This window comes from Poecilia formosa, unplaced genomic scaffold (assembly GCF_000485575.1).
Source record: "Poecilia formosa unplaced genomic scaffold, Poecilia_formosa-5.1.2 Scaffold111, whole genome shotgun sequence".
NCBI lineage: Eukaryota > Metazoa > Chordata > Actinopteri > Cyprinodontiformes > Poeciliidae > Poecilia > Poecilia formosa.
Genome location: NW_006800050.1, coordinates 736,385 through 758,994, shown reverse-complemented (window position 1 = coordinate 758,994; position 22,610 = coordinate 736,385). Strand labels below are relative to the sequence as shown.

At 40.4% G+C, this 22,610-nt stretch overlaps 1 protein-coding gene across 1 annotated transcript in view; it reads right to left on the bottom strand.

Moving 5' to 3' along the window:
• The window catches only part of col25a1 (collagen type XXV alpha 1 chain), a 199,112-nt gene that overhangs the window by 43,626 nt on the left and 132,876 nt on the right, over positions 1 to 22,610 (bottom strand). Inside the window, exons 7-13 of the mRNA XM_016675245.1 lie at positions 20,951 to 21,022; positions 20,216 to 20,332; positions 17,218 to 17,253; positions 11,071 to 11,097; positions 6,668 to 6,712; positions 2,577 to 2,621; positions 2,095 to 2,121 (exon numbers count right to left, since the gene is read on the bottom strand). Of these exons, the coding sequence (XP_016530731.1) occupies positions 2,095 to 2,121; positions 2,577 to 2,621; positions 6,668 to 6,712; positions 11,071 to 11,097; positions 17,218 to 17,253; positions 20,216 to 20,332; positions 20,951 to 21,022 (369 nt within the window). The remainder of the gene's footprint in view (positions 1 to 2,094; positions 2,122 to 2,576; positions 2,622 to 6,667; positions 6,713 to 11,070; positions 11,098 to 17,217; positions 17,254 to 20,215; positions 20,333 to 20,950; positions 21,023 to 22,610) is intronic.

Here is a 22,610-nt window from a genome sequence, read left to right as displayed (position 1 = left end):
GTTAATAAACTCTCCTTTTCGTTTTGTAATATTCATTCGAAAATGAAATTAACGGACCAACTTGTTCGATAGCCTGGAGCTTTACTGCATGATTTCCAAATCGGTAGCGAAAGCACGTGCAAAAATCCAAGTTCTGCCCGCCAACAACATAACAAAAAAACAATTGCATAAAGTTTATGGTTAAAATGTCATTCCTAAAGCAAATATTCTGAAAATATTCACAGAACCAATTTGTTTCAAGCCAAATGCCAGAAACAACTCATCTGTGAGCTTACTACTCATCGTTTTTCCCCTCCTAGAGATCATTTTAGCCCAACATAAAAGCTTACCAAGCATTTTAGTTAGCATTTTAGCTCGTTAACATGTCAACTAAAATCCTTTTCTAGTCAGCTAATGCTAGAATGCCATGTTATTTAGCTAATATGCTAAAACTTGAAGTTTTGACAGGACATTCTGAACAGCTAATCCTATCTAACGGCGCAATGACTTGTACAAGGAGGTTTTAGCTAAAATATTTCAAAAGTGGCTGACAGAAAATGGGACTAAAGTATAGCACAGAATCAATAAATCATAAGTAAATGTTGACAATGTTGAACATTTTATCTGCTGGTTAATTGGTTTACAGTCAAAACCCTAAAACAACAGTTTATATGTTGACATATTAGGTTCCTCTAAAACACGAGAGGCTCTGGTTTTTGCTCCAAGCTCTCTGTCTGGCAGTGAACTGGTCATCTCACTTTCCATAAATCCACTAGACTACAAATCATGCACTGACTTAGGAGGTCTGTGGGTAGGACATCAAAGCTCGTTTCCTTGTGTAAATTATTGAGGGATAACCTAAAGAAAAAAGAAAAAAAACTCTCGCAGCTCGTCTCCTTGACATGTGTGTTTTTCCATCAAGAAATCTATATGTTGGAAAGTGAAAAGACTGCGAGCACGGAGTCAGTATCATAACAGTTTAGTTTCCCCGAGTTTGCTTGCTGGCTCCTGAATGGGAGAACAAAGCCAAAGACTACAATTTATATTGACAATACTGGCTTTACTTCAGAAAGGCAATTCTCAGTTTGGAGGTTCAGACCCTTGAAGAGGTCTGACAGCTCTGGAAATTAACTAAAATTACATTCTGCTGAACAAATACATTAATTTATAAGACTTCACTTGTAAGAAGGTTTTCTTTTTTTGCTTCTGTGTTCATAAAAAAAAACAGCTATTAGGACTAAAGTGCCAGTCTCTTCTAAAACTAGTCGAATCTATGGAGGTGGAGCTTCTCTTGAGAAGACGAGGCCTGTTTAGATGGGCTCGTAAAAAAGGTGCGGAAACTCCTGGTATGAAGTGAATATTTCAAGAGTGGCGTATTGTGTGTGGGAAGGCCTGGAAGTCGGTTTTACACCATTTTAAACTGAAACATTGGAAACCAACCTACCTTCTCACACCACTGATTTATGCTCATGACTGTTTGAATTGACGTGATCCTGCATCATTAGAATCTGCTGGGTGCAGTTTCAGCAACTGCACATTGAGCTGTTATTTGCATCCAGCTAATTCTCCACAGGACGCCCGTAATGCGCGGGAGCAGCAGTTGCTACGAGATTGTTTCCACAAAGCCTCGTTATTACAGTGAACCAGGTATGTTGGCGGCGGAGGATAAGTCTGATTCAACTGAAAACAAGAGCCCGAGGGCCGATTTTGTGGTCTATAAAGTATCCTGAATCATCAGTTCCTTCCCGATCACTGTTGACTTGGTCAGTGTTTACACCTCCCACTTCCAACTAGACCAAAGTTATGGCACCATTAGAACCATGGAATGGAGAAAGTAAAGCGGTTTTTTCTCTGGGAGGCTTTTTTTTTTTTTCTTTTTTTTTTGGAACCTGTAAAGGCCATTTGCCCAGAACTGAAGAAACTGGGTGCAGTTTTATGACTCATTTAATCACGGGCTAACTGACGGCCAGATCTTCGATGGGAGTCACCTTTGAAAATACAAGCTGGAGTTGTGAGGCATAATAGCATGAGCTGCCGTCATTTTACCACAAAGGCTATTCAAACACATGGTGGGATACTTAGAAGGATGTGTGGGGATCTGAGTTATTACTTTACCTTTTCACCCTGTTCTCCCTTTTCACCCTGTTGGAAAAGAAAAAAAGGGAATTAGACACAGGACAGGTTGGATGGTGGATGGGGGAGTTGGGCTGGGCTGCAGTTATGCAAGTGTGGATTGTGTCTGGGGTTAAATTTGTGCTAGATTACAGAAATAGAGCAGTTTCTTGTTCCCCAGCCACACGTGTAAGTGCCAGTTTTTGTAAATGTTCTTTTGGGAAAACCTTTCATGTGTAAAACTTAGCAAACTGCAGCTCCAAAAGCTCAAAAAATACATAGAGACATTTACAATTAACTTGGGCCACATTGACGTCTTCATGCTTAAAGATGGAAAAAATAATCATAAGTGGATATTTGACAAAACAAATGGCAGCACAACACAAAAGCCACAGACAATGAGCAAAAAGTAAAGCAGTACTCGAAGCAGAAAGAAAATGTGACGTTAAAAGAATAAGAGCACACAGAAAGCGTGTGCACCAGACCTTGGCCCCTGGGATTCCGTCCTGTCCTGGGATGCCAACATCTCCCTATTGACAGCACAACACACAGCAGCTGCATTCAGTGTGTGTCCTATCAAAGTTTGAACTCCAATTCTAGATCTGGACATACAAAATTGCACATATGCACGGTGCGTTCTACTTCTGCCGCCCTTATAGTCGAAATAAAGCCTGAAGAGGTAATAGAGTCTACTGCTAACTGCTGCGTGCTTCCAAGAGTCTACTGGCGCTCTTGGCTCTGGGTCACATTGTGTTACCGAGACTCTGCGTTGGCTGAGAATGCACGCTTTTTAACAACACCTTCAGTCAAAGGACACGACTAAAGCAGAGTGGGAGTCAAAACACAAGAAGTAGATAAAAAGCTAGACTAATGCTGGAAAAAAACCCAAACCTGAATATGGAATATTTGGAAGTAATTTTGGAAATATTTGGAAATTTAAATTCACAAAACTGTTGGGGGTGGAGGGGGGAAAAGAGACAAGATTTGTAGTTTAACTTTGGCTGCTTGTAAGATGGTTGGAGACAACAGTTGGAATTGACATTGCGCATTAAAGTGCAGGTTTATTTCTTTATTCGCTTGAGCCTGCTCACCCCTCTGCCTGCAGCGGGATCCCTGGCTATAAAAACAGAACCAGGCTCCAGAAACAACTCAACGTAGTCTGTTTTAATCAACAGGACCAAGATCATTGCGAGGCATATGTATTACTCAAAGTTAATCTTCACAAAGATAGAAATATGTGTCCATAACAACAACAATCACATCTTTGCGCGCGCGCACACACACACACACACACACACACACTCCGTCAATAAGATCTTGCCTTCGAAAAGGAATTTTGTAAGTTTTTTCTGCATGAAGAAACAAAAGTTTGTCCTCAACATTTCTAACTTAAGAGCTTCCCATTCACTTTTACAACCTCTCTTTCTCCTGCTCATCCTCCTTATCACCTTGACAACTCTCCAAGTCATCTAGCTCTAGTTAATTAAAGTCTGTAAATTATAGCATCGTTTTCTCCACAGACGTTCTCCAGAGCTAGTTTCCAACTTTCTCTCATAAGAGCCACAAGCCTTTGAGCTCATCTGCACTTTCCCATGCGAACACACATATAAGTGAAGATTTATAAAATCTATGTGTACTGCATAGGGAGACCCAAAAGAAAATGACTAATTCGACATTTCTTGGACGGTAACACAGTTTTGATCTTTTATTTTTCTACAACCACCTTGATCTTTCAGTGCTCTGCATTAGCTTTTAGAGTGCAGCAGCTGTTGTTGGCTTGTTTATAGCACAATAACAAGCCAGACTCAATGTTTAGAGATAAAATGACTTTAAATCAGTCAATCCTAGCTAATCAGTTTTGTCATCAGATAATCGAGAAGAACTCCTAGGTTCGGTTTGCGAAACAATAACCACGAAGCTACCATGGGGCTCAATTTTCTCATCTACAAGAGAGAAGAGCATGCGTTATGGTGCTCAACCAGCGAAACCCTAAACATACTGAATCTGTTTGGTACGAGAGAAAAAAAATGAAAGGATAAACATTAACAGAGCTGGCCAAAAACTAAATACTTATTGTTTTGTTTCCTGGATATCAGTAAAAGAGGAAAACCAAGTCCATCTGGTCTAAAGCTTTAATCTCTCTGCAGCTCAAAGCGGTGAAACCGACCTCAGTGCATTTGTTGCCAAAAATAATTAACCTCCTGGACCTTTGCAAACCTACCACATCGTTACCTTTTCTCAAGAAGTAACTACTTCCAAAGGCAGACGGGCAGCTCCAACCAGACGAAGTCGCTTAGTGACAGAAAGTACAAGACTTTGGTGTTTTGATTAAAACTACAGTCAGTAAGTAGCTCGGAATTAATCAAACTGCAAGAAAATATATATGTAGCAGGAAGCTATTTTATTTCATCGCCATAAATAAGACGGCCGTTGATGTTATTCCTCCGTTTCTCGTCCTTGTTTTCATTTTTAACCCAACGCCGTGATTTAATGACGCCTTGCGGTGAAGATCAGCGTGTATGATCCATGTGTGAACTTCCCCTTCGCCCCACCGCCACCCCAGCGGTGATGATACTTCATGAGCGCTGGGACTGTGCATCATTCATCAGACCACATATGGGAGTCATTGACATAATGACGATGCTGTGCAACCACGGCTGCGATGGAGTTTGATTAAAAACCAATGCTGATAAGGTTTGCCTTGCCAGTTGTCCGCCCTTCTTGGTGAGCGTTGCTGTCAGACCAACGCAACGTCTGACAGCCAACCTGCCACTGCAGAAGGATCAGGCACTGACTGCCTCCGAGTTCAACTTTCTGCATGAATGAGACTTACATACCATAACAGGCTGTTTTATAGATGGATTGCACAGCTCTGGAGTTCTATTTCATGGCTGCTGGCAAACCCAACTCATTTCACAAGTGTGGAATTAAGCCTCCAGCTTTAGCTGTTTCCAGGGTTTGCATGGCTTTCACACTGAAATGAAGCTTCTTTTACTCTGGTTCCTATTATAGCCACACAGGCCTCTCTGCTCTTTATCAATGTGTGCTTGAAATTAAAAAGATGGCGCAAAGTCACGCCATTCATTAAGTGATTATTTTGGAGTGAAAAAACAAAAACAGCTTTTCTTATTTTTACATTTTGCTCCGATTTTCAGAACACCTGCACTGTGTCTGCTTTACTGGAAAGTGAATTTCAGAAATTAGCTCAGTGTGTGAACAGATAACACATGCTTCCAAAAACCGTACTCTGTGGTCAGGACCTGCAGATGCAGCCCAGGGGTATTCTCCTAAATAGAAAAATGGTTTGAAATTGTCAAAATGCATGTCAGAGCCGATCTAACATGAGCAGAGCTCCATTTGGCTAAGTATGCGGCAGGGTTTTTTTTTTTTTTTCCCCAAGATTTTCAGTCAGTTGCAAAAAAAAAAAAGAATAAACATAACAAGATTATTTGATTTAACAGCTGAGCTGCTATAACACACCTTGAAAAGGGTATTGTTGCCAGATTTTCTGTTTTCCAATAAAATAGAAAAGAAAAAGTAAACCAATAGTGTTGAGGAATAAATTATTACCTTGGTCTCCATAACCTAGTGTGCAGTGCATTTATGATCTTACTTGCTAGGTCTGATTTGCACACTTATAAAATGACTTAAAACGATAAAAAGTGGGATCCAATAATGTTTATACTTTATGGAAACAAAAGTAGTAATTTTAAAAAGCCGTTAACAAAAGACTGCAGGATTGATAGTAAATAAGTAGGTTCACTAGATCTTATCTTACCATGTATGGTGTCACATTGCACTTTGTAAAACATGTGAGTATTGTTAAAATGCACCCTTATTATTTACATATATGTGGCACGGTGTTACTTCTGAAGTGACATAATCGTCTTGTTTTGTTTTTTACACTTAATTCTCATCCGACCACCTTCGGCTCAAAGTTTGAAGCACTGAACAAAGTCTATGACTGACCAAAAGTGGTTGAAAAATTGTTAGATGTTATCCATTATTGTTATTATTGTCTTTTCAACTCATTTTTAGATTTTTTTTTTTTTATTGCAGTAAAGCACGTGCATTTCTGTAAACCATAAGGCCTGCGCAATACCTACTCAATATTTCTTAATTATTTTTTTTTAAAGATTTGTTTATAAAGACAACATAAAAACTGATATACTTATTTTGTGCTAGGAAGCTGTGAAAAAGTTAACAAAAACAACATCAAAATTCAAATGAAGATTCTCAGCACGACTGAAGCACCTCATAGCTAAAGATTCAAACGGTAAAGCCCCCAAAATTTGAGATCCTTTTTTTGTTGACAGTATTTTAAATTTCTCCTTAGTTATGTAACTATTTGCCTTTGGACACGGAGCGCGTTACACAATATACACAATATGAACATTTGTGTAAGTTGCGACCCATTTAGAAAGTGCAGAAAGCTTATAGCAGAACCTAGTATTGTGCACTTTTCTAAACCGTATGGCAGATAAGCAATAGTGTAACGAGAATATGGAAATAAAAACAAGAAAAAATACTTTAGATCATCAGATGGTGTACTGTCTCTTTAAATCAGAGCGCTCACCTTCAGTCCATCTGTTCCAGGGATACCAGGAGCCCCCAGTGAACCCTGTCAAACAAAAACAAATGCTTATTGGTTTATACAGACATACTGTTAATCAATAAATCCAATTTCTCTAAAGTTCTTTGCATCCTTCTGACACTAATCAGGTTTGCTTTAGTCAAAAATAAACCCAATAATGTATAGTCAGTTGTATTTTCCCCTTTTTTTTAAAATCGTCTGCAGGCGTTTCCAGAACAACGACAGAACCTCTAAGCGAACATCTTCAACAGTTGCTTGTGCTCAGGTGTTAAGTGCTGGATGTTGAGATGCTCATCCCCAGACAGATTGGTTTTTACTACTTCATGACGACGGCCAGGGCGGAAAGAGGGGGGATTCTGCAAGCTAAAAGCATCTGTAGAGGCTACGATATCACAGCAACACATCACCGCTTAACCTAAATCTTTTCTAAAATGTTTTGTTTTCCAAAAGCAAAAGGCTTAGTAAAATTTGGGATCCTCCAAACACGCTTCGGTTTGAGGATGCTTTGCTGCTTCGGTTTTGTTGTTTTAGAATATTTGACGACAAATCTTTAGCACATTAAATTGCAATACAGAAAATTCAGTGATGTCTTGCGAGAACGGTTCAAACTAGATTCAACTAGTGGCCCTGCAGGTCACAAATAAAACATACCCTTAGATTCATTTCACTCCTACACAGCAAAACTTCAAACAATGGTGTAAAGCTGCCTAATTTAGGCGGTGCGGCCTGGTGTTCAGAGGGTTCTTTCAGATCCATACCCTTTCTGAAAAATGAATGAACTCAAACAGCTTTGTCGGGAGGAATCCTCCAAAATTTCTCCCCCCTGACTGAGAAGGTCTCATCAGCTGTAACAGGAAACGTCTGAGGGAGTTTCCAATAAAGTCAAATACGTTTTCCAGCCTGCTGTCTGTTTGAGTGATTACTCAATTTGTTTTAATAAAGACATGAAAAGTACAAATGTTTGTGGGTTATTAGCTTTGTTAGATCGATCTTGTCTGCAGTCCTGGCTGTGAGGAAAGTCAGTACATCTGTGCTTTTACTTACTGAAATGTTATTTATTTCTTTATGAAGTCCCTTCCCCATCTAACTTGGTTTTATGTTAGCAATTTTCTGCTAAAAATGCCTTATTGTTATTCTAGTTGTAGATTTTGGAGAGCAGGAACAATAAAACGAGAGTCTTTGAATTTTTTCCCCCCTTTTATTTTCCCCCTTAAAAATACTGAGTAAACATGACTCATGCCGGGTGTTTTATCATTTAATGGCAACCAAACAGCCACTGAGGTGATGAAACTTGATCGGGGTCTCCATGTGGCCTCTTTGCCAAACAGCAGAAGATCTAATTGAGCAGCCTCGGGGCTGGATTATGAGTCATTAACGCGGCAGTGGATCATCTTTGACCCCTTCACGTACACACTACCGCCTCGTCGACAGATGACGGCGCAGACAGGAAATGTCTGATTGGGTTACACTGAACAAACACTGGCAGCTACCTGATGGCTGGATTCGGCCTCCATCTGTTTCCCACATCAGTCTGTATCGCAGCACTTAACTCCAGGTTCTCTGTTCTCCATCTCTCATTTGTTTCTCTTGCCCTCTTCTCCTTCTGTTTACTTGACCTGACCGTGGCTCTCGTGTCTCCAAACTCCAGGTAAATATGTTAAACACCCTGCATATTTTACTGTCACTTATGAGACTTATATCGAGTTACTATTAAATCAAAAACAACATTCTTCAGCCAGAAGACGATACCTCTTGGTTTACGTCAGAATTCGGGTTTCCTGCAGGCTAGTTCAACAAGGCAGGATTTTTTTTTTTTGTCCTGATTTTCCCCTTTCAACAATCTTGGAACATTTGGGATTCTAGGACTATCGCTTACGATAATTCTAACAGATCATCCTGCCGTGTGTGGCGCGTTGAGACTCATCGGGTCCAGTCGGTAGAACGCCGGGACCGCTCTGATATAAATTCAGGGGTATTCAACATGTTGGATTGTCTTGGCCTGATACCGCAGCATATGTGGTGTCCTCCAGCTAGGGACTGTGTGAATGTGACAGGTAGCCAATCAGAAAGCGAGATGACGTAAGCACGGAGGGGAATCCCAAACGGCTGACGTTGCGCAACCAAGTCTGGTGGACATTGGAGATGGTATGTGGGAACAACATGAATGTTTATTCAACATTTAGTCGGAGCTAAAATGCTACCAGTGTTGATGTACCTGGTAACTTCAGCTATTAACTTGACATAAGTTGGCTATAACAATACGTTTATTCATTCAGCCAGGCCTTGACACTGACACTAGCTAAATGCGTTGCAGGTAGGTTGTAGTTGTGACTAGTAAAACATTTGCTACTGCCTGGTTCACACGGCAAGATTTTAAAATTGGTGGACGAGCCAATTGTTTTGTGCCCATTGTTTTCAACGGGCATCGTTAACCGGTGACTCTAAATGAAACGATAGAACAGAAAACAATCTAAACGGCGTAGCAAATGTTAACGACGAGAAGCAGAACAACTCAACTCCATGTCATGTTGCAGTAAACAGAGCCGCTGCTCGCGCTGTCGCCACTGTTTTATCCAACGCCTCTTCTTTTTGTTACATGTTTTATCGCTCAAAATAAGTCCACAAACTATCGCTATTGCTTCTACACTGTCAGCCATGTTCTTTTACCTTATATTCAAAATATGGTGGAGTTTAACTGGACTTTCTTTCTGGAGTCTGAATGTTTGGGAGTGTAATCGCTTCGTGTGTGGTGTGTTACTCTTGCCACGTGGCTGGACATCACACGCGGCAAAATCAAACCCGTCATATCTGACGTTTTTTATCGAATTGTGTGTGGTCTCAGGTTTTGAAAATTGTCCGACTATTCCAAAATCATGCGAACTAGGCTTAAGGTGAAAAGTACTCTCAGTGCCATTCGAAAGTGTCGAACAATTAAACATGTTACAACCACAGACTTTAATTTACTTGGAATTTTATTGGGATTTAGCCCTTTCACTATGTTCCCACTTAAAACTATATAGTGCAACCAACTGCTTTCCGACACCTGATTAGTAGATGGACCACCTGTGTGTCATTTAATCTCATTAGCTGTTCTGTGAAGCTCTTTAGAGATTTGATGGGAGAAGACATAGGAATAAACAGCATCATCAAGACCAAGTAACACTTCAGACAGATTAAGGAGAACGACTTGGAGACGATCAAAGCAGAGTTAGATCACTAAGCAATATCACAAGCTTTGAACACCTCACAGAGAAATGTTCAATTAATCATCTGGCTATGAAACTACTATCGCTCAACAGCAAACCTGCCAGCACAACGGTCGTCCACCTAAACCGGAAAGCCAGGCAAGCAGAGCATTAATTAGAGAAGCAGCCAAGAGGCTTGCTCTGTAGGGGATGCAGAGACCCAAAGCTTTCAGGTGGCAGAGTTTGTTGACATGTATTTCTCCTGCTCTCAAATCTTTATAGAAGAACATAGTTTTTTTTTTGTTTGTTTGTTTGTTTTTCTAATTGAACCAGGAGAAGTTTGTCACAGGAGATGGTGATGCTGTAGATGAATTATTAAGATCCATCCATCCTTTGTCGACACCTAATTATCCTTTCATGGTTACAGGGAGCCTTGTGCCCATCTCCATCAGTCATTAAGTTCATACATCTTCAGGTCAGGTTGCCCGTCCATCACAGGATGTATCATGTTTTTGGACAGAGGCAGAAAACCAGACTATCCAGAGAAGACCCATATGATGAATGCATGACACAGGGAGAATATGCAGACTCCATGCAGAGAAACCCCAGGCAGGGCTCTGAACCCAGAGCCTTCCTGCTACAAGGCTGTTGCCAGCAAAAGACAGATATATCTAAAAAAAATTACAGTCTCAAATATGATAACATTGTTACATATGGCATGGGCACCTCCAATTCTTATGAAAAAGATGCATCATCGCCCAAAGTGTATCCTTATTTTAGGGTTGTATGCTGATGAGTCTACAGATGTGATGCTGAGGTCATAAGATGTCATGCTAAGATATTTATTTTATGAAAAACTTCATATTGTCAACACTTGTGTTATGCATTACTGATGTCTGGTTGTATAATTGTTCTGTAAAAATAATGAAAGTGTAAGAAAAACGATGCATCACTTAAGTGTTACAATTATGCGCTTCTCCCAGGATTCCCAATAAAGTTTGTGGTCCCAATAACCACAAATTTATTTGTGGTTATTGCAAAATTGCAAAAATGCATATTTGCAATTTTTTGCAAAAATGCAAAAAAAAAAAAAGTTTAATTTCCAAAACACTGCAAATAAGTCAGTTGAACCCATTCAATTAATCTATGAAAGAAAAAAGCAAGATCTAAAATAAAAGTTGGTGATTTTCTATAACTCACCTTTGGCCCTTGAGGCCCCTCAAGTCCCTGTAAAAGATCAGAGAGACAGAAAGAGAGAGAGAGATTGAGTGGAAGAAAAATACAGCCAAGAAAAAAGAAAAGGAGTCCTGGTCAGATGAAATAATGCAATCCTCAAAGCCAGCAGCGAGCCTGGCAAACTCATGGGAGGATTTCATGCAGTGCGCATACGCCCTTCAGGCAGAACTGAATCACAATCAGCCCCTTGTTTAATTTCTCCGGCAAGAGCTGAAAATCGCCTCACTCTGAGCCTTTCTTGTCATGGAGCTGCACCCTAAAAGTGAATCCCAAATGAGACAACGGATAAACTAAGACTCTTAGGGTTTTATCTTTTATGACAAACTCCATCTTTGTTCATTTAAGCAATAAGGAAAACGTGCGTCGTCTTGGCCACCCCACGCTCCCAGCGCAGTCCAAGACAAGTTCATTACCTAAATGGGCCAATATTTGGAAAGCCTTACAAAGATATAAAAACAAAAAGTTAGGAAGCGCAAAAAAAGGAAAAGGCGCCTCGTTTCTGAGATGCGAAGCGATGATGGATGAATCTGGAATAGTGCCTTTGATCGCAATTAAACTGGAAACCACGTTAGATCGTCAACCTTCTTCTTAGCTCCGTGGACAAAATGTTGTGAAACAGAAGACTGGATTCTTGCCGTATCAAAGCAGTTCATTAACACCTTTTAGTTCTGGCTGCTACGGTGCGCCTTGTCAGCCAGTTTTCGTCTTGCTTTGAATTTGAGAAACCGTGCCATTTGGTGCTTTGTTTGTGGCCAGACAGACCCTCTGCCCTACGAGCCCTCCTCGGCAGCAGCGTTTCAGCTCTTGTTTGCATCGATGGTATATAAATGTCAAAAAGATATGGTCCCCTGTTGAGCTTAAAACTCTGGTGTGCCTGCATTACAAGTAAAAGTTCCCAATGAGGTCATATTAAAGTTGAAAAGTTTGTCTGTCAGTGCAAATGTCTGTGCAAATCAAGCATGGTTTCGTTGGCGCCAAGATATGACTTAATAATGATTGGCTTTCTGGGAAGGAGCTGCTTGTTGGATCGCTTCTTGTTAAGTTTTTGTTGATGAAGCAAAGCGTTCATCACATAGCTCAAGGTATTCCATTTTCCCCATTTACATTTTCCCCAACATTTGCCCTTTAAAGTCTTGTTAGCAGCAAGTTCTCACATACACAAGCAAGGGCTGCTCAGTGGCAGGTCTTTTATTGTGAATTCCATCTACACCTATAACAAAAACCTCAGTAAAGAACTTTCATTACTCTATCAGCCAAGAAAAAAAAAAGGTTTTCCTCATACTTGCCTTTAAATGCCTTTGTTTGCTAACCTCAGAAGGGTTTGGTAAACATCTTTATGACCCAATAGGAATGTGAGAGCATGTGCCACTTGCCTGAGTGCTAATTAACTTGGCTACATCTGAGAGCACTCAAAAGCTAGAAGCAGGAAAGACTTTTTTTTTCCAGAAAGTCAAGTGCCCTCAAAGAAGTCCGGACTCTTTTCAAATCGAACTAAAGCTCAAACGTTGATAAGTAGTGGCAGTAATCTAAGGTAAATGAAACTTTGTGTGACGGAATACGTTATCATTGTGTACGCTCAACATTTTACACCTTAGCGCCAGCGTTGGACAATCAAAAAACCTACAACAGGATGGCTACTGTAGTCGAGTGTTTGAGCACACATACAAATCCCTGAATGTCCATTCATGGGTTTGGAATTGACCAACAATAAGGAAGTCCCCAGGTCATTTCCTGCACTCAACTCCAGCAGCACTCGAAAACAAATTTGGGCTGATCTTATACGGGCACCTCAAAGGTTCTATTGAAAACACGGCTCAGTCGGTCTTAACGTTCCTCTGGAATGAAATTTTGTACACCTTGTTAGTATTAAATCGGACCTGTTTTTGCGTATAGAACTACCTCAATTTTTTTGTGGGTTAGGTGCAGCAAGGTGTCTGAAATATTTCTTGAAGATTTTGGTCAACTGTGACCATCATCTTCCTGGAGCTGCATCAGATTTTCTGGCTGCACATCTTTAATGTAAAACGTTCAACCACATTCCAAGGTGCTTTAGTGGTTTGAGATCTGGTGAGAGTGTGAGTACAGTAAACTCATTAACATGACCAAGACAGCAGTTTGAGAAAATAATATGGTGAATTATCCTGCTAGAAATAGTCATCGAAAGATGGGCGTGAAGGTTAGCCATAGTACTCAGTTAAATTGCGGTTTAAATGGTGTTTAGTTGGTACAAACGAGCCCAACTCCACAAATCCTAAAGTCTGCCGAGAAAGCCTCCACCGAACTCCACCAACAAAAACAACTTAATCGACTGAGAAAAGGCAGGACTGATGCTTTTAAGTTGTAACTGCCAAATACTGACTCTACCACCTAAAATTGAGACAGGCTAGACCAGGCGATATTTCTTTTACAATCTGTCGCTGACCAACTTTGGGGAGACTGTGTGAATTTTATCCTTCCTCCCAGAAAGGAATGACACCAGGTGTGATATTCTGCTGCTATACCTCATCTCCTTCAAGGTTAGTGTGCGTTCAGATTTGGTATTCTGCATATTTTGGTTTTAACAAGCAGTTTGGATTCCTGTCACCCCAAACCTGTACGGTCCGTTTGTTCTTATACGATTATTGGACATTTCCATTCATTCGTTGAACACTGGATATATTCTCTTTCTCTGTTCATTCTCTGTAAACCAGACAGTTGACGTGAGTACAAACACAGAGCAGATCAGCAGTTTCTAACATACTTACACCAACCTGCTTAGCACCAACAAGCGTGTCCTACCAATTTTGATGCTTGGTTTAAGCTTGAGAAAGCTGTCTTCTGTCTTAATCAATCACAATGGGTGTAAGTAATAAAATGGTCATGAATTTGTGTTTAAATACTACTGTGATATATTAAAACAGAAACTTAAAACCTGTGATTTTTATTACTTCTACTATTCGCAAGGCGTTTATTTTCTCAGGCTTTTCAGTAACACTTGTCATACCGGTACGACTAGCTAAAAGAATCATATCGTCTATTTGGTCTACCTACCCTGAAAGTTGAAGTAATGACCTGATTGTGCAGTGACTGCTAAATAGATTGCGGTTTTAAGAAAAAAAAAAAAAAAAACAAAAAAAAAACAACCTAAACTGAGGCAAAGATTTGAAATTTGAAGTTTCATTAGACTCCAGTTTGCAGAGCTTGATGATGATGCGACGACAGTCCTGGGTACAATGTTACGCTAACACAGCAGACTGCGATTTCTCCAAGGGCTGCGAGGGCCAGTTACTCTGTATATTTTGGTTAGTCCAAGATGTTAAATCGGTGGTTCCTAAAGTTTTCAGCTTCAAATTAATAGAATAACACGGACAGGAAGTTGTGGTCCGAATGGGTGGAAAAAAACAAACAGGGCTAATAGGCCGTTTAAAATCCAAACAAGCTTGAAATGGCAGTTTCAACTCATTTCTGGACATCATTTCAGGATATCCAATAGTCCATAACTCACATTTCCATCTCAAGACACATTTTCGTCGCGACTGTGGTAAATTGCACCCAGCAGATGTTTATTTCAACAAATGTCGCATTTGTAGCTAATTACGACCTGATGAAATGTATGTGTGTAACTTTCAAGCCACAGGTTTAAACTTTAAAGACATGGAAATTATGTTAGTTTTGTTTTCAAACATGGGAATAAGTTTTAATGAAATCAGCTGCTTTAATGCTTTTTTAAATACGCTGTTGTAGTTTCAATAAACGCAGAACAGTCTGCTTCAAAAACTAATATTGTGTTTTTGTAGGTTCAAGTTAATAAAAACACCGATGAATAGTTTAAACATGGCTGTGCAAACATCCGAAAGTGGTTGACTGAATATTTGCCAGATGCACTGGTTTGTTTCCAAGCAATTTCAAAACATCTCTGCTCTTGCTGTGCATGAACATTAGATAAAAAAGTAGTTAAAGACATCAACAAGTAATGAGTGTGTCCTTACTTTAAAAAAAAAGGCATATTGGAAAAGTTACTCAAGCAATGTGGGTAAACTTTGGAAAGATACAGGATGAAAAGGGGAATTAAACTGGAAATAACACCACAATGAAAATTAGGGGGCGGGGTGGTTCCAGTTATGGATGGAGTCTCTACAGTCTCATTTAATCTTTTCCGAGCAAAGTCAGGATCCAAATAAATACTTTTTTGCAAAGACTGAAAGCCACCTTCCCAGAGAGCAGAACACCTTTTTTAATTTACTCCAGAAAAAAGTTTGTGGCACTGATTATTTCCAACCTTTGAGTTCTAAAAATATTTTTTTTTCTCCTTTGTCGTTTTGCCACCTCCTCCTCCTCCTCCTCCTCTTCGTCCTCTTCCTCCTTTTCCTTGTTGCACCACAAGAGTTTAATCCCCCTAACCAGCACCACATGTCGTAAAAGGCTGCTGGAAAACTCTGGATTCTACGTTTGCCTCTTTAACAAGGGCATCTACATTAAAAACGGTTTGCCATGTCAAATTAAGTGTCTTGCTCCTAGAGCACTGCGGGGGAGGCAAAAAATGTTTGTGGAATCTTGAACCTTGGGAGGAATGGGAGACGATCCTTTTTAATCCTCAGCTCCAAATGCTTGAGAACACATAATTCCTCAGATTTAAGGATGGATGCGAGGTTTGTTCCTGAGTGACAAGTTAGCTTTTCTGTTCTCTCTCGAGTCGAAAACGCGCACAACCTACAACAGGAGTATCTCCACTAATCCAAAATCTCATTTTTACTGATAGACCTAACGCAGTAGCAAGCAATCAGGATTTGGTTTAAAAAAAAACAAAAAAAAAACCAGACTTTCTGACATCGTAAATGTACTGTCGCATCTATTTGCCCCCGTCCCCCAACAACAACAGCTGGTTCGTGCTGATCTCCTGCTGATTTAGATCAAGGGGGCTTGTTACCAGATGATGACTTTATCCCTTGTTAAAAGTATATCAGTGTCATGCAGCGTATTTACTCATGAAACGCTGTGCTTTATTTAAAGAGTCACAGAGAGAAGCGATTACTTCTATGCAGAGCTCTATGAGAGGACATTCTGGAGAGGAACTCCAGCTGTTGCTGTCATAAACAGCTGTAAAAGCACTTCAGGCTTATGGAAGAACACCTGGGACCCTCCACTTTGCCGTTTTACGCTCATGACTCACAGAAACTTTGCTACCTCCGCGGCTACTGTGTGAGCGGCGACGGGAACAAAACATTTGGGAGCCAAAAAAAAAAAACCACATTGGAGAGTCATTGTCGAGTGTAGCGAAAGGTCATCGGTAATGCGTTTCTAGATAAAAAGGAGATTGTTTCCTGTTTCTGCTTCTGTAAAAAATCTGACAGCGGCAATGTGATTTTAGTCAATTGGTCTCCTTTGATTTTTTTTTTTTTTTCCCAGAGCTTGCTTTGACCTTTTCAGTGTAGCTTTTCAGAGGAGACTTTAATCAAAAGGTTTATTAGCTGCAAGCTGCGTCCACCTGCTGTCCGCCGGCTAGCGGCTCGTCCTATATGTTTGGGTTCGTGAGAGAAAATGTTTTATCGGTTATCATGAAACGCATCCTTAACATTAAGTCCCTGCATAAAAAATAAAAAAATAAAAAATTGCAAACAAAATCGACATCAAACCCATGTGATCCCACTATGAAAACTGTTAAATACCAAAAATACACTCTGCGCTTGAATTACAAGCAAAGATGTTGAGTGTCATCTTCATATTAAAATCACACTTTTCAGAACACACGGATATTCAACACATCAAATGTTGCTGGATTATAAAACCTAAACCTTAGCATGTCCTCAAATTGGTCGTCATGGCGGATCCATTCAAATACGCCACAATAAAAATCTTGTGCAGCTCTTGATATGATATTGAGATAAATAAGTGGCTTCCTCATCCTCACTACTAAAGTTAATGCAACAATCCCATCAGATGTTGAATTATGAGCTTACAGCTGAAGAGCTTCTTCATCGTGACTCTTTTCTGGATGAGCTGGAATGGCCAGTTACAACAAATACAACATTTCAAACCAAGTGCTGGCGCTCCTTTCGTAAGTTAACCAAGATAGGGAGCTGCATCAATTGTATGAAAGAAAACATCAATTTAGAAGGTAAAATAATTTCTCACCATGAGTCCAATTTCTCCTGGCTGGCCTGGATCACCCTAGAAAAAAAATAATAAAAAATAAAGGCAGTGATTATAAGACTGTGGGCTTGTTTAAAAATATCCAAACACATCAATTAAGTTTTAATTTTATTTGAATAGAGTTGTGAATGCAAATGGACTCGATTGTAAATATGCAGAATACTACAGTACAAATCAGAATTTACGTTGCCTGGGAGGATTTTGTTTTGCTCTACCACCTGCCCTGTTCCGCGTCTCTATCCGACAACCTCATTCTGGGTTCTGCTTTTGGTCCAAACCTCCTTCAGATTTCAGCACATCACTGAGAAACATGTCATTTCAATTTTATATCCAGAGCACTGATTGCCTTCCTTCTAAGTTATTCACAACAGTTAAAAGTAAAGAAAAGTACAGACACCTAGGAGGAGAAGTGTGACTTCTTGGAAACCCCCACCGCCCCCCCCAAAAAAAAACTTTAACAAGTTTAGCAACTTCTACAGGAAGAACTGAAAACAATCACCATAAAAAAGTTGGAAATAACCTCATAAACAATTCTTAATATATTTGAGCTCCTACTGAGATTTCTGCCAACACAATAAAGATCAGCTGGAGCCTGCAGAAGGTTTTATGGCTGAAAATAACTGACAAGATTTTTTTTTCTGTTCCTTTTTTCTCTCCCGGTTCACGTAAATTAGCAAAAAAGCCAGTGGCGGGCATGAAGAAATGAAAAACGTTATGTTGCAAACAGAGATATTTGAGCCAACATAAATCCGTGTAATAATAAAACTATTCCCCCAAGGGGATTTTTTTTTTTTATCTATAAATATTTGAGGGGGAAAAAAAGAAAAAAGAAAAAAGGCCAAACAGTTCTTCCACTCTTCATTAAAAAGGTTTCCACTGGCATTTTTTTCCCCCTCTGAGTACTAGGTCAAGTCAAATTAGATGCGACTACAAGAGGAAAAAGAAAAGTTGACAATTTTTGTAGACCCAAAGACATTTTAGTGGCTCATGCAAGAAACCCCGTTTTTTACCAATTAATCTATTCCTACTCTGACACTAAGGTGTGTGTTTGTGTACAAATACAAGGTAGTTTCAGTTATTTAGGAACATAATTCATTTTGAAGAAGCATAAATAATTTGGAAGTTGCTGCAAAATAATATATAATTACCTTCCATGCTGTGCAAGAAGCCTCGATAATGAGTAATTTCATCATGTAGTGCAGCAACATAATCTAGGCTCACTGGTCTCTCTAAATTATCCTTGTGTGTGCGATGGTTGCTTGTCCTGCGCGTCTCTGCATTGCCCTGTGGTGGACCTGTGACCTGTCCAGGGTGTGCCCTGGCTCTTTCCCTATGACCTCTGGAGACAGGCACAAGCACCCCCTTGATAAGCATGCATACAAGACAGACGGATGGATGGATTGAACTTTGACCGATGAGGATAGACAAGGTCCCGAACTTATTTTGCCGCCATGCACAGACAGAAGCAAAAAAGAAAATCTCAAACGCTCACTGTTACAAAGCTGCAGCAACGAGCGGTATCTTAGGCTCACGAGGTCAGATAGCATTCATTTAGATGTTATCTTAATGCCAGCCACTCGTTTCAAAAGCATTCCACAAAAGAGAGTTTCCATAAAAACTTAAACATGTGTAATTTGCTAATCTCCGCTGGAGTTTTAATTGGAACCAAGTCCTATGATTAGATGAGACCAAGGCTTTGTTTATACGAGACCGCTGTCTGGAAACTGCTGGTATTTTCGGATGTTGATTGGGGAACAGTTCCATGTTTAGATGGCACTTCCTCACCGCTTAGAGGACGGTACCGGGACACCTTGAGTCCACTGGAGTCGTCATGCTAGGGCACAGTGTGGCGCTGGGGGACTTTAGTGCTCATCTAAAACATATATATAAAAGTAGGTAGCATACTTTTTTTTTTTTTTTACTGACATCTGTCTGTGCAAAAGTGCCAGTGTCAGAGACTCCAATCACTGTTGACGTGTAAATGAGCAGTTGGATCACAACAAAAATGTTTCGGCTTCAATAAAAAAAAAAAAATTCTGTGTAAACTGGGCCTGAGATTGTCCTTTCTTCTGCCAGACACTCCATGTGGCGTGAAACGAAGGAATGAACTGGTGATAAAGCTCTTCATGCCCACTCTTAAATAAGGTGGAGAAAATGAGATGCTGCGAGTTGCTCCAACGGTCCTAGGAATTTTGTTCTCTTTAAAATACTGGGAGACCTCTGCCAGAAAACACAAAACAACTGGATAATAATCACAAACATCTGGCCAAATCAGCACAAGAACGGTTCACCAGACACAAAATCAATGTTTTCAAGGCCATCTCAGTCCCCAGACTAGAAAGGGTCCAGCGCAGATAGTGAATATTTATGAACATCTGTTTTCTTCTCACACTAAATAAGTATAATTAGTTTTTTTTTCCCAATATTTTCACTCTGAGATTGTGATACTGCAATAAAAAAGATGTGTATTTTGAAGCTTTTCGTACATTGTTAGCAGGTGTTGAAATTCAGAACGGAGGATGCTGAAGTAACATAATGCAATTCCAGAAATAACAGAGCCACTCGGACACCAGTGACCAAATCCTAGCAGTTCCTTTAAGAAGACCCGTAACTCATTCCTTGTATGTAAAGACGCGGTGCCAATTTTTTTTTTCCACATTTATCAATGACATCAACATGGATAATCAACAAAGACACCAAAAGTGATAAATTGGAGTAAATATTACAACAGTTTACAGTGGATTTTGTATTTGTAAAAGTACTTTAATGGAGAAAGTCTTATATAGTCCTTAAATTGCAAGTATATCCTAAAAAAAAAAAATCTTGCCATTATTTCTCTACCCTTTACATCTAAAAGGTCTTTGGAAAGTCTTGTCCTCCAACTTAAATAATTTTAAAGAAAGGGGGTCAGTTAGGGTTGCAAAACTGCATTTAGTTCAAGTTTGTCAAGCTTCTCGTCTTATCAAAACCCAATACTCACTGGTAGACCCGGCAAACCTCTGGGTCCATCCTTTCCAGTGTCCCCTGGAGGGCCCCTTGGTCCTGGCGGGCCAGGTGGGCCTGGAGGCCCGGGTGGTCCTGCCTGGCCTTGATCTCCCTGTATGACAAAAAGAGTACATTTCCACATCAGTCCTATGTGATATTGTTGGATCAACCAAGACAGAAGCAACTGCAGTTAAATGATGACAAAGGAAATGGTGTAATGATCTCGTGGGTGGCTATGGCCCACCTCCATTCGTAATTAGGAGGAAAGATTGCATTTTGGAGCTAGCATAAAACAACAACGAGGAGATTTAACGTAATGGTTTAAAGTTTGCTCAACTTACTTGAGATGCATGCAATCTTAAGTGGACTGCGCATTTAAGCACAGTCTGGAAAAAGGTCACATTTGTCAGCGAAGGGTTTCAATAATCAAGAGAGAAATACTGAAAATGTGTGGTCCATAATTTTACTCAATTAGGAGAAATTCTGAGAAAATATCCAGCAATTTAACTTGCGGGGAAATTCCTTTTTATTAATGCCAAGACAGTAATTCGTTTCACTTTACCAAGCATCTATTAGGACATTTTCTTATTAGCTTTTGCAGGAACAGAAGGGAGCATGAGGGTGCATATGACAGAATCTACAGGCTGGCATGCTCTAGACAGAGAGAAGTGAATCAGTGACACTTTGGCACAGTAGACAAAGAGACAAGAGAGAGGGACACACCCACTACCTTAATGAGCCGACGCTTTATGAGCTGCTGGTCAGCGGAAAGAAAGCCATGATTGATCTTTGGGAAGACCATCTGAGCAGGTGTGTGAGGTCAAGAAGTCGGAGTTCAGAGGTGAGAGAAGGTTGAAGGAGGAGAAGGTCCCAGAAGAAGAAGCAGCAGGAGGAGGAGGAGGAGGAGGATGAGAAGCCAAATGCAAAGAGAAACAGATTTTTGTTAGGGAGTCCCATGTTCACGAAACCCCCCCCAAAAAAACAGCGCCTTCACAGATGGAGGGGAATCCACACTTTTCCAACACCGAGGTGACTTGCTGCGGAAGTCTGGGGTTGCATTTTGGAGCTGGAGCCCCTAATTACCACCTCTGGAGTGTGAAGTGGGTTCACAGTGCCCCCCTCCCGCTCCCCGCCCCTTGGAAAAATGGGAATCGCTCCTTGTCTGTGAAAGCACCGCCATCATCATCGTGCCTGCTGCCAAGTCAAACCCTGTGAGCTACACACACTGAAACCAGCATGGGTCAACCTTCTGGGCTGAGGTTGATTTCATACCTTCCGTCTGTCAATGCTTGCATTATTCTGCTCGCGCCCATCGGCGTTGCCATCGATGAAACAATTATAAAGGCCAAATTGGTTGTTAGGAGGCTGTGTGGTGAACCATGAGCATGAGCTATAAAAAAAAAAAAAAAAACAATTTGCCACTTTTGGTCATAATTGAGTATTCCCTTTAGAGCTCCTTCCATTCATTTCAGTGTCAATGGACATGAGCCAAACCATGTCTTGGTTTCAGGATACAGAGTCTGTTCCAGTTAACTTCATATTACAAGGCTGTAAAAGGCCACCTTTGCTCTCAGCGGAGGATCTGGGATGTAAAAAGGAGCAGAGCTATGTTAAGCGAGAGCCTGCTAGCAACAGCAGGGCAGAGAGGAAAACAATTGACAGGGTTTTGGCTGGTAAATACTCAATCATCACACTTTAAGGGAAGCGGCCAGTGTGTGCTTCAGAGGGGGTCGGACCCAGCAGCGAGGCAGCACCACCACAGACAAACCTTGACAGTCAGGATCTGATTGCTGTGCAAAGCAGCCAGCGTAGGGAGACCAGGCAATCCCTAAAGGGACAAACAGCAGAACATGGCACAACACACACATATGACACTCAAACACTGGATGAACAAAAACAGTAAAAAGGCGGAAGAAGACAACAATCCAGCTTGTATTCTTGCGCTTCTACCACAAACTGTGGGATGTGGGGGAAACTCTCGCAGTAATGCGCAAACCTCACGATAAGTGAGTCGATTTACATATGGGCCCACGTGGGTAGTGTGTGGGTTATGCGAAATTACTATTATAGGTGTTAAAAGTCTTCACGACAACGGCAAAGTGCCATGGTGGAACTATAACAAAATATTAGATAACATTAATATTTGATATTGACCTAAAACCATAGTCGAACTTCGCTTGAAAAGCAAACCGAGATCTTTGAGGAGGAACGATAAAATAATGTAATAAAGCCGCAACCCGCTTAAAACTGGGGGTGTGGTTGTGTTCGCATTTAAACACCACATTCGAACTCATAGGAGTTCTTCGTTTGATGAAACCCAAATGAAGTTCAGCTGTTCTTGTTCTTTTTCTGACATTTCTTTCTTTCTTTTTTTTTTTTTTTTTTTTTTT